We start from the raw sequence: 17,317 nt of genomic DNA, 5'->3' as shown, positions 1-17,317 counted from the left end.
CATTGGTAGACATGATATTTCACATGTCCATAATATATCCTTTAGGGGTGGGTAGCTCCAGGGAGGTTTCTGAAGTTTCTGGAAACTGGTCACATTCAGATTGAGATACTCTAATAAAGCAGTCAATCACTCTAATAAAGCAGTCACAGTATTCAGAGTAGCAGTGTAGCAAGCTATGTAGCTATAAATAAAAATTTTTATGTACTTTATCAGTGGTATTAATATATAGTTAGATGAGGCAGTTATTCTCAGTAGGCAGTTATATTTTCTGTTTTTGGTCTTCACCAAAAGTTTATCTATGCTCTTGTCGTCTTAATCAGAAGCCAGTCACCAAAAATCATGGAGACACCTATGTCCTTTCTCCTTCCAGTTGAATGCTCTCATGCACACTATACTACACTGTATGCATGCAAACGCATTTCTAGAATAGCTACAGTTGCAAAACATGCATAAAGAATAGAAAATCAAGCGAATCCAGAATATGTAACTTCTGTTTACTTTGTCTTAAGATGATAATTTTAGTACCAAATGATGTGTCTTTGCAAGAGGTTTTAATAGTATATGATGAAGTTTTGATATAAGTAGTATCCTAGCTGAGATATGACAATAAACACCATAAAAGGTCTAACCATGCATTAAGGAGAAAAAAATTGTATTTTTATTTCAGCGATTTTCATACTGTTCCCCACGAGGATTCCTTAGGACTATTTTACTGTCATTGAGGACATAATAAGGAAACAAAATCTGTTGAGTTTACTTTTGTTGCAATTAGTGAGGTTGACCCAACATTCTTCGTAAAATGCCTGTACTACTAGGAGGAAATATTCTTAGTCCTAATATAGTGCAACCAATTAATTATTATAACAGTACATCACCTTGGAACTGAGACATGGTTACTTGCCTTTATATGGAGAGTGTATGGCTGCATGTATATGTTTAACATTTTTAAATTAAAACCAAAAGAAAAATATGTGGAGAGGCAACTTTAAGACACAGAAGCTTGAACCATTATTTGAATGCAACTCCATGTACAGTATTCAATGCAAGGCAACAGCAACTCATTGATTGTCTGTTCACACAGAGGTTACCTAGGCAATGCAACTATGATGTGACCATGAAATATTACACATGATTAAAGGGTGCCCATTATTTGGTGCTTGTTAATAGAGGTTTTGCTACATAATTATCAAGAATTGTAGACTCTTAAAATTTGACACACACTGATTTTGTCGTGTTACATTGAATATTGAAATGTGCACCTAATCCTGTTTGAGCATATAGAGTATTACTATTATGTCACCATGTATTGGGTCTATATACAGCTGAACCGCAATGCCTCCAGACCCCAAGAGACCCTTCAGAATGTTTGTTGTATGTTTCAGATTCCACTGTGCAGCTTTGATAGGATACAGAATATTATCACTGATTTATTGCTATATAGTGATGACTGATAATTGTCATAACCAGTGATATATAGTTTATCAAACAGTAGCACAGCAACTTGGACTTGTTCATGACAACATAGGGGGCCAAAGAAGAGTGTACAGTTATTGAAGGATTGAAGGAATACTCTTTGACAGTATTCCAATGGCTGGAGCTAGCTCTCAGCATGACACTTTGATGCTCTCAAGCACTAAAATATAAAAATAAAATGATCTAAGCCAGTCATTTTTGGGCCATAATATCGAGCATCTCCAAGCAAGGACATGACCATACCCCGAGAGCACTACAACTATACAGTGTATGCAGCGGGACCTGTCTTAGTAGCCACCTATATGGTTACCTGAACTCTAAGCCATGAAAGCAAACAGAATCATGTCACATAGGCAGATCCCATGGATATGACAACCTTCCCCCTGTGAATACTGGCCACATGTACACTTCACAGGACATAACTATGTGGTCTTTGTATTTTAATTTAATTTACATTATGTAAGACTCAAGTTGAATGTAAATGCATATGAAGTTTATAACTAAAAGTACTTAAGTCGGTTAGGGTTGCAATGTTCTCTGGCAATGAGTTTCATAGACAGATGGCTGTAGGTAATAAAGAGAGAGGTGGTCTTTAAGAGGTTGCCACTATGCAAGGGTTTTACTTTAGTGTAAATATAGCTGTATGAAGATTTGACCATTTCCATTCTTCATTTCCAGTTTTTCATTTCCACGTACTGTTTCTCCATATAATTTTACATGAAAGAAGAAGACAAGATGACTAAGTAATTAAAGATAAAAGGAACAAGGCTGCCGAGAGAAATCATGGGGTTGGGGACAGTAAGAGCAAGTGGAGCCCACAACTTAATTTATTAATGTCTTTTGTGTTTTGTCATGTTGATAATCATCTTATTATTGTCGGATACCAGGCAGAGTATTACTATGCATGTAAAATCTGCAAACAAATTTTGTGCTAGCAGTAAACGGTTTATGGTGATCGTTAATGCATAAATTTTTGCATGAAAGTAATCTTACCATGCATAAGTTAATTCATACTGAAAACTGAAACAGAAAATAATCTATCTGTTGTGGTAGTGATCAAGTTTGATGGTGTTGAGGTTAGAAGATATAATATGCAGTTTGTGCTACATAAGTTGCTTATATGTTTGGCAACCTTAACCTCTATGCATTGCACAATATACATTGTGTAGTGACTTTTCTTTCTTCCTTTGGGTGTGGAGGTGGAAAAAATGTCCCATGAAAAAGCAGCTTAATTTCTGCTATACAACCTCAGCATGATATGTGACTACCTCTGCAAAAAACCTGTCTTATAGCCTTTCTGAATCAAATTGTTTTAAGAAAACAAAACTTTACACTGAATTTACTTGCTAGCTTGACACTTTAACAGACCATTGTGCTGTATCGTGTCTTCAGTAGCATTTTAACAGACCACACAGAAAAAAATATGAAGTGTAAAATTTAGACTTCTGGAAAGGCTACAAAACTGGTTTTCACAGTGCTGATCACATAATTATATACACTGAATGTTATTTTGTGATACACAGTGTGTATGCATATAAAGAAATATACACACATAATTATGTATGAGCTACAAGTGAACATAAATTCTATGCACTGTACAGTTTGTTTGCTCATTCATGGTGAACTATAGCTCCTTAGCTAAAATTTTATATAACTCTACATGTCCTCTATGTTCTTCAGCAAGCTTCAAGCAATCCATGAAAGTGTTAAAATCATCCTTATTCAACTTGGTTAGTTTTGTTAGCAGATGGCTCAGCTTGTCACTGTCAATCATAGTTGGGAGACTTAGAGTTTCAATGTCTCTTATAGTCAACAGTCCTTTGGAATGCAGCATAGGGGCCAGTGAAGTTCGATCCACAAGACGACAAAAGTCACTTGCATGGCAACGTAATGGATCTAGAAACACATCACATTAACAAGACATTGTCAGTTGTAAAAATTAATATTTATATTCTTACTATCAAATCTAGTAGAATTTTGTAAAGCAGCACACACATCACCATTATGTGGAGCAGAAGAATCTGATTAAAAAAAATTAATTGAAAATACCTCTAAATGTAAATGTGTTTTAGTAATACGTAAATAAAGATGGTTTTGAGGTGTATTGCACTTATAATATAAACACCCCAAGTCCAAAGTTGAGGAAATATACTGTTGATAAACCGTGAGCCAAAGATGAGGGGTTTATCAACAGTAAACTTCCGATGACTGAGGGTGAGGGTGTAGTAGTGTAATACATCAAAGTAGCCATGAAAAAGTGTGCCCCCTTAAAAAGATCAAGTCTTAAATAGTTGTAAAATCAAAGGAGCAACTAAAAATGGAGCTAATGCCAATTAATTCATTCACAACTTTGGGCTCTGTCAATTTGGTAGCTAACCAATCTTCATCCCAATGAAGTTCCCCAAGTTGGAGCCTCTAAAACAGAGGTAGTGGAAAAAGGTAAGTGAGTTGGCTATGAAAGTTACACAGTAAAGCAACAGACATTAAGTCATTCTTGGTAGTCTAGGGGAGATTCCCAAGAAAAATTTAGACTTGAAAAACTATTGTAGTTGTGTAGCTGTTGTCGTAGAGAAATTAAGTAGCCACTTAGAGAAATTAAGTGGCAACTTATAAAAAACATGTGGGTATGATGTTCTGTAAAGCAGTTGGCTACTTGTTAGAATGGTGGATTGCTCTATCAGAGTATCCATGTTGAGAAGATTTAGAATTCGTACTCTTACAATCATCATGTTTTCACAGTGCATTCATATTATAATGTCAATTGTGTCCAGGTAGTTTTATTCAAAGTTATTCCAAGGATTACGAATTACCAACTTAACAGTAAATCTGCCAACACAGCTGGTACCATGCATGTATCGTGAAACTATGTTGATAGCAACAGGAGGACATCTGAAATAGATTGTGTAATGATATGGCTTTATAACCCAGATTCAGGGATGAAGAAAATAATGGCTAAAGGGCTGGATGGGTGTGACAAAAAAGAATCATCTGACAACCTAGGCACTGATTCTCCTTATACATATTGGGTAAGTGTCCTGTATGAATACAAGTATAGTTTATAGCTGATATCGAGTTGAAGCTTGTTGTACATCCATGAGCTGAGGTGTTGACAAGGATAAACCTCACGTGAATTGCAATGGGGATTGCAAAACTGTTCCTATATGTAAATAACCCACAGTAGTGGTTTGCGCTTTTTATTAGAGGCGTGTGCTTTTATCTTCTTAGCCATACAACTCACTACCATGGTTCTTGACAATAGTATAGTTACTTTTTCATTGGAACAGCATATAATTATATTCATATTTTCCAACTTATTTAAAGTGCATGTTACTGTACATACCTGGTTCGTCAGCTCCACCTACAGGTAAAAACATTGAATGTCAATAATAATTATTGCAAACACATAATATGAACAGCTCCCAAGCTCTATCTATATACTTGCAACTCTAAGAATAACAGGACTTTTGAATACAAGTAGGAGAAATGCAGCAACAACTACAAAACCCACTGAAACTTCCTAACACATCATAATTATGGATATTACTATTTTGTCAAAAGTAAACTACGTATAACATGTGAAAATAGATGGCTAAATTTTAAACAAGTTATGGTGTTTCAGTTTACAAACTGGGTGTTTGTGGAAGACCAACTTTTCAAACCTGGTCACCACAAACACCAAAATGAATCTTTACTTCAGTCATGCAGCTAAGGGCATAGGGAGGGGTGTTTCCTGGGATATGAAAATCCCCTTTTGAGATTGGTACTTAGCTATTATACATACATCAACAGGAGCACCAAAATTAATATCAAAGTTTAGTAGTACGTACAATACAGTAAACAGCAAGAACAGTGCATGCATAACAAGTTTATGGTATCTTTTTCAGGTTGGATCCAGAGGGAAACAAGGGTAAAATCTGTTTTATAGATTGAGGGACTACTCTTACAGACCAGTAAATAGTTAGAAAGAATACCATGGTCAGTGACTGTTTGAAAGGGTACAAATGTAAGAAATAAAATTTTACATCAAACGTTTAAAATCCTTTTCATTTATGTATTTTTCCTTAGTTGCTCAGAAAATAGACAAGTATTTGTCATGCAAGTAAACCTACATTTCATAGGCCACTCTAAATAAATTCTCCATTTCCCATCCTGGACTCACACATGTTTGCATGTGAGTAAGTGGTCCATTTCAATTGTTCGTATAAGATTGGCAGCTTTTCAAGCCATTATTTGCCTGGCACAGCCATGAAAAGCATAAAAGCATGCTTTAGCTTGTACCTTCCTTTTTAAGTTACAAAAAACACACAAACATGTATTTGTGCGGACTAAATAGCACATTGACACGTGAGCTGACGCTACTGCAAAATCACTTTTACTGAGCCTGTACAGTATACAAGAACAACCAGAAAACAATGGAAGAATATGTATAGAATAATGGAATATTTAGAGCTGACAGTAACCAAATGCAAGAAACAGAGAATTAATTTTATTTGGAGTGGCTTTACTGTAATGTAATTTTTTGACTTCTTCTACTTAAAGTTATACTACATACATACCAATTTTCGAGGTATGCAGTTTTCGCGGATTGACTAAATTCAGCATTTTCATTTTCGTTGATCACTCACATTTCACTCAGGCTATCTGTTATTTAGCATAGGGCTAGTCTTTAATTTTTAAGGATGAAATTTTTTGCGGTCAGCTAAGCAACCAGTGGCGTAGCTACCATTGAGGCAACCGAGGCAGCTGCCTCGGTAAAAATGCTCAACAGGCTGCATGAGCAGGCCTGAGCTTTGGCACCCCGGATTTTCTACTCAAACGTTACTAGACAACATTACTGTATCACACATAATAGAATCTATGGCTGTAGTACTAAGCAGGGCTGGAGCCCATGGTGACATGGTGCTGGACCACTTTTCAGCTACTCAGTTGAATTTGGTTGTAAAAGATCGATAATTATATAGTCTGGGAGTGCAGAGTCTGAGAACCCGGCCTACATCTGTGAGCTACTACCATTAGAAACCACCAGACCTTTGAAAAAGCCTGCTATGCCACTGTGTATCTACATAATATACTGCAGTTTGTTAACAAGTTACATGACAAAAACAGAGATTCAAAGTGTACTACATACATCAGTGGATCCGGTGTAGTTGATGACTAATAAACTATAAGCATTTTCAGATTCACTGACATTATTATCATTAGCTCGTTCTATTTTTTAGCTACCACCTCACTTTTTCCATTTTTGTTCAGGACTGCACTATTTTTACAACTGTGTTGTTTTCATCTAGATTTACTATTATACACACAATATAATTAAAAATAAATACCTTGAAAATTTGTACTTTTATTTCCTGGAGAAGAAATCTCTGGTAATTCTTCATACCCTAGAATAGATTAGCATTTATACAGCATTGGAAGTAATGAGTAATATGTAATATATCTTTTTAAAAGTAATGCCCCAACACTCTGTGTGACCTTGTGTTACCTTGTGTTACCTTGTGTTACCTTGTGTTACCTTGTGTTACCTTGTGTTACCTTCTCTAAATTAGACCAACTTTATAATGGAGTGCTAGTTTACTGCCAGGTATATAGACACGCACCAAAATGAAGCAATTTAAACTGTTCCAGCCATTCCCAAAATATGCAGAACCAAGGTTATTTTTGCCTTACTCTATTCTTATTTTGGCACACTTTACAGAAACTGCAAACATGTAATTCAATCACCATGAAACGTGGCATGCATACAAACTTTATAAAGGCAAAATTATAAACCACAGTTGGTGAAAATCTAATAAACATTCACTGATTTATGGACAATTTTTGTCATTTAAAAAAACCGATTTTGGGAAATGGGAATACTTTTAAGCTATTCTCATAACTCAGTGAAATCAGATTTGCACCACATCCTTTCCCCTGCTAGCAAATACAATAATTTTTATATCCTAGTACTTCTTGTCCCCTTGATGTCTCCTTTGAGTGTCTCATCCGTCATTTATGATTAGAACCAACTACTTGAAATTACATTAAGCTAATACCAAAAACACAGATGGCTAAACTGTTCTACAGGTGTATACATATAGACAGCTCAGTGTAAACAAACTGTGTATCTGTAATGCAAAGTTATTCATTTATCCATTATATATTTCAAACCTCTTTTTCTGTTGTGCCTTTTTATTCTGATAACTGTAATTAATCCTGCAATCAAAATTATTATGACCAGCACTGCTACTGCTATACAAGCAATGATTAAAACCATGTGACTACTACTGTCTTCATGACTATCATCTAAACAAGAGGATTTAAATAATTAAGCTATTTCTATCATTGTTAAACACTTACTTGTGATAAAATGCAACATGGCTGTTCCATTGTTTGAAGATATGAGATCATTGTGAAAATGATACTTTTGTTCAAGACTTTGGTTGTAAAAGCAGTAACAGGTATACAATCCCTCGTCGGTGCTATCAAAATCAAAGATGGTCAATTTACAGTGAATTTGATTTTTTCTCCCTGAGTTTGTTCCTGAGTCTTTCTGAATGCTATATTTGGATGATGGACTGATACGGATCTCATTATTATATTGAAATGCGCAAATGCTCAAATATTGTATATCAGAAGCATCAAAGTTACATGTCAAAGATTTATTACTGTTCTCTTTCACATTAGCACTATGAGGTCCTTTTGTCAGCACTGGTCGCTCTATCACAGCTATAAAATTACACATACAGCTGTATCATTTTTATCAAAACATATAGTCATTTGGCCATTGAAATGTAAGAGACATGCATATATTAAACTAATCATTATGTATAGTTGTATCAGGCACTGTCTTACTGGGGACCCACCAAGAAGGACTGTGTAACAAGAAGTCAGAAACATTATACCAAAACCTATAATACTATTAATTGTATCAGCAAAAGTTCAAGCAGTTTGTAAACAGATTTAGTCTGCGACATTCAGTGCTCATGAACTTCCATATAGCAGGCAAGGATTGCTTGCTTATACATTGCATTACAAGCATAGCTTTTGTAGATTTAAAATTGGGGTACGGTATTTGAAAGTGGCAGAAAGATATTCTAGTAGAGCAGTCTATGTGCGGTGAAATTATAGCTACATATTTAGTTTGAATGGATAATCAGCTCAGCATAGAGTAATGCACAATTTTAGTGCTGCAGATGTTGTATTGCATAAATTCAGTAACAATTGATTGACTTACTTAAATTAGCAGTTTTACTACTGTTATGTTCATTATGAATAGCATTACATGTCACAGCTACACTATCTGACAATGCAGCAGTATTGATGTGAAGGATGCTCACAAATAAGCAGCAATTATCATTATCAGAAGAACAACCTTGCTTTGGTTCATCTAATTGATAACCAGTATGATTGCTTTTTCTCAAAATGGTGGTGTTGCCAACCCTCCAGTAAACAGTGAAGTCTAAGTAATTAGGATCATAACGATCTTCAAATAAGCAAGAAAAACTTATACTCTCTCCTTTAATTATTGTCTGGTTGGGAGTAATACTCTTTATAGGAATTGCATCCTCATCAGAAATGCATGCTGGATCTATAAGAAAATATGGGAACATATAAGATCACAGTAAATAGTAGAGATCACCAGGGGTACATCCAGGACTCTGAGTTGTATATAAGTGCAGGGGACTATGGGAACAGTATAAACTATTTCAACATGTGCTTGGTTCACTTTAAGTTCCAGACGTCAAAATGGTTTACGGCTAGTCATTATTGTAGTGATCCATATACGTACATATATCACAGCTGTGAGGAATTTACATTCAAAGCCTGAGGACAGAGTCCAAGGATGTCTAGGTCTCTACTCCAGGTGCCCAACCAATCACTGAGCCTCCACAGCCAGCTACCATCATCCTTATTTTCCTTTACAAATGTGACTGGATTTTGGAAAACCTACCTTTTGGGCACATACAAAAATTTTGGAAAAGCTCAAATGAAAATTTCAATATTTAAAAAAAAAATTATTTTTCACATTTGGATAAAGCAACTATTAAACCTTCTTGCTGTGAAGTTTCACACCCAAAGCTTCTTTTCCTAGGAGATATGGACGATTGTATTAGACCATGTAGTAATTTCACATGCGTGGGAAACCAATTAACTTACGAATTGGTGATTTGTTCAGGTGCTGGAATGGCTAAAACTAAGTGTAAACAATGTAGATGCCATTTAATTGTAGAAAAGTACCAAGAATACTTCATTAAACTATCAGAAATCTCTTTAAAAGTATTTTAGATGGTAGGAATGGAATTACAAAGTGATTTGTCACCATTTTCACCCTTAGTTACTCACAGATCTCAATGCATCACTGCATTACTACAAAAGTTAGCTTGTAATGTACAGGACAGCGAAATGGCCATATCTCAGGAATGATTTAAATCTTTGGAAAGCTGCTGTGACAAGATGGGGAATCTGGGAAGGCTGATACTTGGTATGCGAACTCGTACAACCTTGGCCTAGGTGAGGATGAATAAAGTATTTAAATATTGTAATCCATCTCTACATAATCACATGTCTGGGGTGAACCCTTCCGATATTAGGTGAATTTCTCTAGTATTCATCTTTATCCGAAGGCATTGTCCTACTTAACTTAGACAGCTGTCACACAGGCTGTCACATGATTGAAATTCCAGATATTAGTTAGTAAACTGACTGTGTATCATGAGGCGTGACATGGTTGTGCTAAAAATACTTGAGTGAAAGAAAGGTCTTATATAGAAGAAGTAGGTAGCAACATGTTGTGATTGTTAAGTAGTGGTAGGTTTAAAACATCAGTATCACACCCTCAAATAATACCACAGTGCAACACTGTTCGAAGGTTTATCCTTATTTTTGGTCAAAAAAAACAACCCCTGTGGCACAAATTGAGTAAATACAGTATCTCAAAATAGCTGGAATCTACCACAATTTGTTTTATGTAATGGCTGAATGTTTACATACAATGAGTGCAGACAGACTTGCAGCCATGTAAACACAAACACATGCAGTCCTTGAAAACCAGAAATCCTATGGCATGAGCCCGGTTAAAAATTCTGACATGGTACAATGTACGTGCACAAACTGATGTTAACTAACGTTTATCCACATGAAGAAATACTTCAATAAATTTGGTACCACATTGATTAACTGCTGTAAAGACATATGTTGCCTCATAACTAGCAGATATGTTATAAAATGCCAGTCTACTAAAATCTGTTCCATTGGTTATACCACTGAGATGAGGCATATAGCCATTTATTCTTGACCACTGTCCACTAATCACTGGTAAATTGCATGAGGGAGTGTTGTGAAGAAACTTTACTGTAATATTAATAGATTGTCCATCAGATACTGGAACAGTACTGTAGAAGTTCCTATCCAAACAAGGAGTTGAACCTAGAAAGCATAAGAATCTTGAAAGTTATATACACCAATTTTCTATATACATTATACATGATTCCACTAGGAACCTATATAAAGAAGGCTAGTCCTAAAGTGATTTCTCCTCGTACTACGCGGAGCTCCAAAAACCCTTTTATTATAGTGGCAGATATACGACAGTTGTAGTCTATTGATTTCAACTAAATCTCTATATTATGCAAATGAATCAATTGGTGGAGGAAATAGTTGAGGTGAGGAGGGCTGACCAGAGCATAGAATCCCTGGTCTGTGGGGTGTGCCTCCCAGAATCTGCATCCATTTTAGCTTTCAAATTTCACCAGAATCAATGTATACATGGGTGTCAGTATAAGGTTAAAAACTCACAGAGCATTTATAAGTAATACAAAACAACACTTACATATAGTTAGAAACAATTGGTACAATAGGAAAATATGCGAATGTTAATTGGGGAGGGAGAGTTCAACTCCCACAGAAGGCATTCCCCTATTTTTGGACTACTTATAGGGACAATTTTTATGAAGCACTTGATTGCTCTATTAGCATATTTGAATGTTCTAGTTATAATAATTTTGATTGTTAATCATAGTATGTTGCGTAGCTTCATCAGTTACATAGGTGGTGAAAATGGGAGCTTGGGAGGACCATTCCCCCCTACTTTCATTGGACAGTGCTTCAAAGATAACATCTAAATTTCCAAGTTCTTTGGACATAAAAACTAAGCCAAGGTAGAGATTATTAAGTTATTCTTCCCTACTCTTTTTAAGTTAACATTTCAGCTGAATGGTCTTAGTTCCGATACTTTGTAGCATTGATTTGTAAAATATTTTCATACATCAGACTTACCATTACTGACTATACTGATATGAGACTCTCCAGTGTTGCCATGGCCATCATTAGCATTACAGAAGTACTGTGAAGGCACAGGTGTGGCAATCACAGAAATAGTCCTATTGGTGGACACTTCTTTATGATTGATAATCCAGTGTAATTGAGTAGCATTAGCAGCATTGCAGGAAAGGGTTACAGTTTGATTGTCACACACTAAATTATCAACATCAGCTGTGATGGTCACTGACAATGATGCTAAAGAGAGAGAGAGAGAGAATTGTGGTTATTCAAATACCATAAACAAAAAAAAATTTGGCAAAATGTGAATCAACTTGTCAATTAATTTGGAAGATAAGTTTGGAAATTAAATTAATCATGCTGCCAATGTGTAATAGTTAATTGGTAACTAATAAAGCTCATATTTTTCACTAAATTTGCCATAACAAAATGCTCCTAATAAGGACAAATCCACTTTTATTTTAAAAACGTTTTGCAGTACTTGTGTGTATGTACATATGTGTTGTGTATATGTGTGTGCATATGAACACATGCGTATATATAATGTGTATATGCATGTATATGGGTGTGTAGTGTGCATAGTACATGTATGTAAGTGTGTGTGTGTGTGTGTGTGTATGTGTGTGTGTGTATTGTGTGTACATGTGTGTATTGTCAGTGTGTAATGTGCATGTGTATGTGTTTAGCGTATGTATGTATGTATAGTATGTGTAAGTACAGTAAGCGTGTGTGTGTGTACATGTACTATGTGTGTATGTGTCACTTAATCTCCTTTGATGTGTCCAGGTTTATGTTTCTAGCCATTTTGTATTTCTTTGTCTCTTTATTGAGGTTCTACTGTTGGATAACAAAATAAAAAAATCCGTCTAGTGTTCAATGAGTTTTGTCACTGCCAATGCTTGTGTAATGTGCGTAGTGTGTGTGTGTGTGTGCGTGTGTGTGTGTGTAGTAACTATAGTATTGTTTGCTAAAATGATTTTCGAAAGAATAATATTTTTTTTGACAGGAAATTGGGCATCCATTTTTTTCCTACATAGAGCAACTGGTAAGTTAACTGGAAAACTTTCCCTTAGCTAGCATCAGGTCTAAAAAGTATGCTAAAGTGCCCTTTTAATTCACTTTAGAAATTCATTTTAGCATACTTCCTCTATAATAACAATCAGGAAACAGAATGATCTCATTAAATAAAACTTGTGTAATGAGTCCAAGTGCTGAGTCAGTATGCTATTGGCCTTTAGGTGAGTGATATGGTCATTACACAATGACTCATCACTGCCACTATATAGTAGTGCACCCTCCTACAAAACTGTCAATTTCTTTATGTAAACAAGCACAAGCTGAGATCAAATCACAGCATCTGTAACAGGACCAACCTGGTAAGGCATTCCTGAGCAGAGCTTGTGAGAGAGGCTTTAAGTTGAATCCCACTAAGACTGAGTTGAAACATACCTCAGTACTCTTTGTTGGATATATTCTCACAGACAGAGGCATAGCAGCTGACACTGAGAAAACTGCTGCAATTGTCAACATACCCACACCTAATAATGTCAAGAATTCCTAGGAATGGTGCAGTACCATTCAAAATTCCTCCCAAACTTGTTGCTGAGTCGCTATGACAAGTTGGTTTGCAAAGATGTGCATTGATACTGGCTTTCCTGCACATGGTGAACAATTTCAAAAACTGAATCAAATAATCTGTGAAGCACCAGCTTTGAATACTGTGATCCTTGCAAAGAGATTACTTTACAGTGTGATGCATGAGGGAGTGGACTTGGTTTTTCATTGCTTCAAGAAGGTCAACCAGTTACTTATGGAGTACATGGTCTCACATCTGCTGAGAAAAACTATTGGGCAACGGCTATTAGCCAGCTAAGCTGACGAATTTTGGACTATTGTGTGCTGAGCCCAGGATTCCGCCTGATGGTATCACTTCGTATATACCAATCTGGTGTCTCTGTGAAGGTTTGGCAAGCCTCCCAGGGAAAATATCTTACAGTGTAAATAGGCACTTAGTACAGACATAGTTGGGTGGGCTTTGTCAATGTCAAAGGCACATGCTGCTAGAACTCTAATGGGTCCTCTAATTTCCATGCGTTGTGACATGACCATTCCCAGTAAACCAGGTGTGCACAGATGGCGTGCATGATGGTCCGCCTTTCTGTCCCTTTATTTGGAAGGTCGTGTAACCCATAACCAGGCGGTGAAGAAGAATTCTTGACTTTTTCTTGTATTTCTACTTTCCTTTCTGGGAGAAGTGAGGTGGAGGAAATGATGTGCATGTGTACATTCGTGTGTGTGTGTGCATGCGTGTGTGTGCTATAAAGAGCTTAAAAGCACCACAAAGTTGACTGTAATACTAGCACCTCTAATCAAGGGTATTGAATCTTCTAAATATTTACTACCTCTCAGTAGTTTGCTACATCTTGTAATTTTACATTTTGTGCTCAGCTGAATTTGAAAATTTCTTATAATGTTGTGACACTGTGCTCTTTTAGCTAGCTGCATATTCTCTAAGTTACCTGTTGGGGAAAATGACCAATTAGTATTGTTTATCAGAACTTGCTGTACTAGGAGTGATACTAACCACTAACCAGCTACAGGTTGATTTATCTTATAATAATTCTTTACCAGTACTAGCTATATGGGTGACATCACATGTATATGTTTTAACATAACAAGAAAACTCCAGGAAATTACTGTTTTCTGTTGAAACATTATGCTTTTGATATAGTATAATAGATCCAAGCAAAGTATGAATCCTTCTGATCACATATCCTTATAGCTAGAGTTGTACCGATAATCGGATCGGTAATCAGTAGAAGCCGATAATTAGCTGTTTTTACCATAATCGGAAATCGGTTGTAATGGGCTGTGGCCAGCAGATTATTAGTCTATTCAGCTCCAGCAGCTGCAGTACCACTGGAGGGCTAGTGTCAAAGGCTCTGGTATGTACTTGGGTAATTTGTTTATGTTTTGTGGTAACCACAAAGATAAACAGTGATGGTTCAGGCCCTAGCCCACTTGTCTGACTAGCAACTTTGAGTGTATAATTTCACAGAATTAGCTTTACTAGCTATACTTTTAATGGAATGAGCACAAGTATAATTGTAGAGACCTACAATCGGGTATCGGTTACTATCGGTAAAACAGGGTAAAAATATATCGGATATCGGTTTTCCCTAAAAAGTGGGAATCGGTACAACTCTACTTATAGCTATATAGAATTTCTAATTTTCTATTCACATAGCTGCTTACCATAATCTTTCTTATTTTATGGCTAGCTATCAGAGCCAGCCTTAAATTGACATTAGGCTAAGTATAGGTAAACTACCTACCAGAGCTTCAAGTAAAGGGTCATATTTTAAAATGCTATTCATACAGCCAATTGCATTCATATTTCCTTTCTATGCAGCCATACACTGTATGTTACGGTAAGCCCTTCAGACCACAATAATGCACTAATAGTCTTCTAATCAGCAGTGTATGTGTAGCATGGTTGTTTGAGGGAGTCCCTTAAATTGTGCTTTCCTAGGGCCTCAGACTGGTGGCCGTAGCAGCTACAGACATACCTAACTTGGAGTACTGTTGGACAAACATTTGTATTGGTCAGCACATCATGCACATGTATAAAAAGAAACAGGAAAAACATCCAGAGCAATAAACGTTTGTTAAGCAGTTGTTCAACTGATGTGAAAGCAGCACCATTGATGGTCATGCAGACCTCAACTGGAATACTGTATGCTTCAATAGCACAAGATCCTATTAACAACAATGACATGCTTGAAAATATTCAACAGAAAACAGCAAGAGATGCATGGGTATCCCCAGTCCAGAACTTCAAAGTTGATGCAAAGCATCTAGACTACACATATCAAAACATATGTATGGGATTTGTCAAATCAAGCATTTTCAGGTGGTCAACATTAAAAGTTTTCAAAAAATGGGTTAAACCTTTAAAAATTAAGAATTATGCATTAAATAAATCTAATATCTGTTTAATATCCTTTTTGAAACCGTAACTTGGTAAAACAGGCTGATCATAAAATCTCATCATTCCATGTCATTTTTTGTCCAATACAAAATACATGTATTTTATACTACACGCTAAAACACTAATTTACAACCTTTAACTCACAAAATTTCTACAGCACACCATACAATAAAAGAAAGCCCTTCAATTTGTCTATCCAATTCCGACCGTACAAATGGGAAAATGTCGCCATAGCGACAGTTATTTACTGCTGATGATGACATAATACGCGCTCCATACATTAACCTATTGGAAAATTTAATTATCTCGCCGGAAAAATCCCAATTTACAAGTTGTTATCCTCAACCAAATTCGCTAAATTTGGTATCATTCTACGCAGCGAAGGATGCTTAATAAGACTCCGACCGTACAAATTGTTAAACAGGTTAGTTTATAGAAATATGTTTAAAAACACGTGTTTTTACGGGCATTCTGAACACGTAAATTTCGTGGTACAAGGCTCCTTTCTAGCTTCCCCTTCGTTACTACACAAAGAACTTACATATGAATCGAATCGCCTTTCATCAAGGAATCTGATAAACCAAACTTCGTGTCTGTCAACCAAAGTACGCGGAAGTTATGGCGCCTTGTTTAGAGGACGGTGTTATTTTATACGAAACGGGCGTAACCCATTCAGAAATCCGGAATATCTTACACAAGTTTTGATATGAGATGTTTTACAAAGCAATTATGAAATTCCTACTACCAATTATTTTCCAATGACCACAGAAACCAGACAATATCATCAGTATTCATACTAACATAATTTATTAAAGTACAGAACTTGACAAGCCAGTGAGTGTAAAGTACATAAAAGTGTGTTGGGTATGTGTGCAAATAATATTAACATCCACAACATCTTACAAAAAAGCCTTTTCTCCAGAACAGTACAAGGGTGGAACTCATTGCCACAACACATTTCAAATTACTGTGATCATCAGTGTAGCTTACGTGTATGCCTTTTTCCTGAGCATGCCAACGTACTGTGCTGACTGCATGTTCAGTATCAACAATACTAGTATAGCTAGTATAGACCCATTACAGGTATTAGCTATACGGCGTAGGTCTAGCACGAACTAACCTTTGGCGGCTCCCATGCATAACTCCATCATCAGTACTACACTGCATACAGTGGTCAGCAATTTTACCCCTGTCACCATCCGGTAGACTTTATAGCTACGGCAATTCCCCATTCGATCTTTCGATGTATACGCTACGAGATTCACTTCGCTTGTGTGATAGTTCGAGACACCTTGCTGCTCAACTGAATCTCGCGGTTATTACTTCGGTTATTCGATCCGGATGTTCCACGTTCGTATGGTCATCCGGTTATGTAACTGCAGCTGGTTAATAAATCATTCCCCCTGGGAAAGAATCGAATGCTTTAGCAAAGTCAAAATATACAGGATATCGGCAGAGTGTTCCATGCCTAATGCTTTTGTCTACCATCTCCAGTGCCTAAAATAACTTTTAGTTAATAACTCCTACAGTATATAGCTATGTATCAGAAGCAAAGGAAGCACCTTTCTGGTGAGGTGAAGGACATAATCTTTT

General features: G+C 36.3%; 1 protein-coding gene across 2 annotated transcripts; it reads right to left on the bottom strand.

Moving 5' to 3' along the window:
- Positions 1–2,978: 2,978 nt before the first annotated feature.
- LOC136238276 (uncharacterized) lies at positions 2,979–17,068 on the bottom strand. 2 transcript variants are annotated; one of them, XM_066028675.1, is made up of 10 exons: positions 16,845–17,068; positions 11,731–11,970; positions 10,582–10,881; positions 8,690–9,043; positions 7,813–8,181; positions 7,624–7,758; positions 6,801–6,857; positions 4,814–4,831; positions 3,432–3,494; positions 2,979–3,369 (listed from the first exon to the last, which is right to left on the bottom strand). In XM_066028675.1, the coding sequence occupies exons 1-10, from the start codon at positions 16,954–16,956 to the stop codon at positions 3,098–3,100; spliced, it is 1,920 nt and encodes a 639-aa protein (XP_065884747.1). In that variant the 5' UTR covers positions 16,957–17,068; the 3' UTR covers positions 2,979–3,097. The 2 variants fall into 2 exon arrangements, with proteins under 2 accessions (XP_065884747.1, XP_065884748.1); XM_066028676.1 differs by having other exon boundaries at positions 8,828–9,043.
- Positions 17,069–17,317: the final 249 nt, after the last annotated feature.

This window comes from Dysidea avara, chromosome 11 (assembly GCF_963678975.1).
Source record: "Dysidea avara chromosome 11, odDysAvar1.4, whole genome shotgun sequence".
NCBI lineage: Eukaryota > Metazoa > Porifera > Demospongiae > Dictyoceratida > Dysideidae > Dysidea > Dysidea avara.
This window is presented reverse-complemented; position numbering and strand designations above follow the sequence as displayed.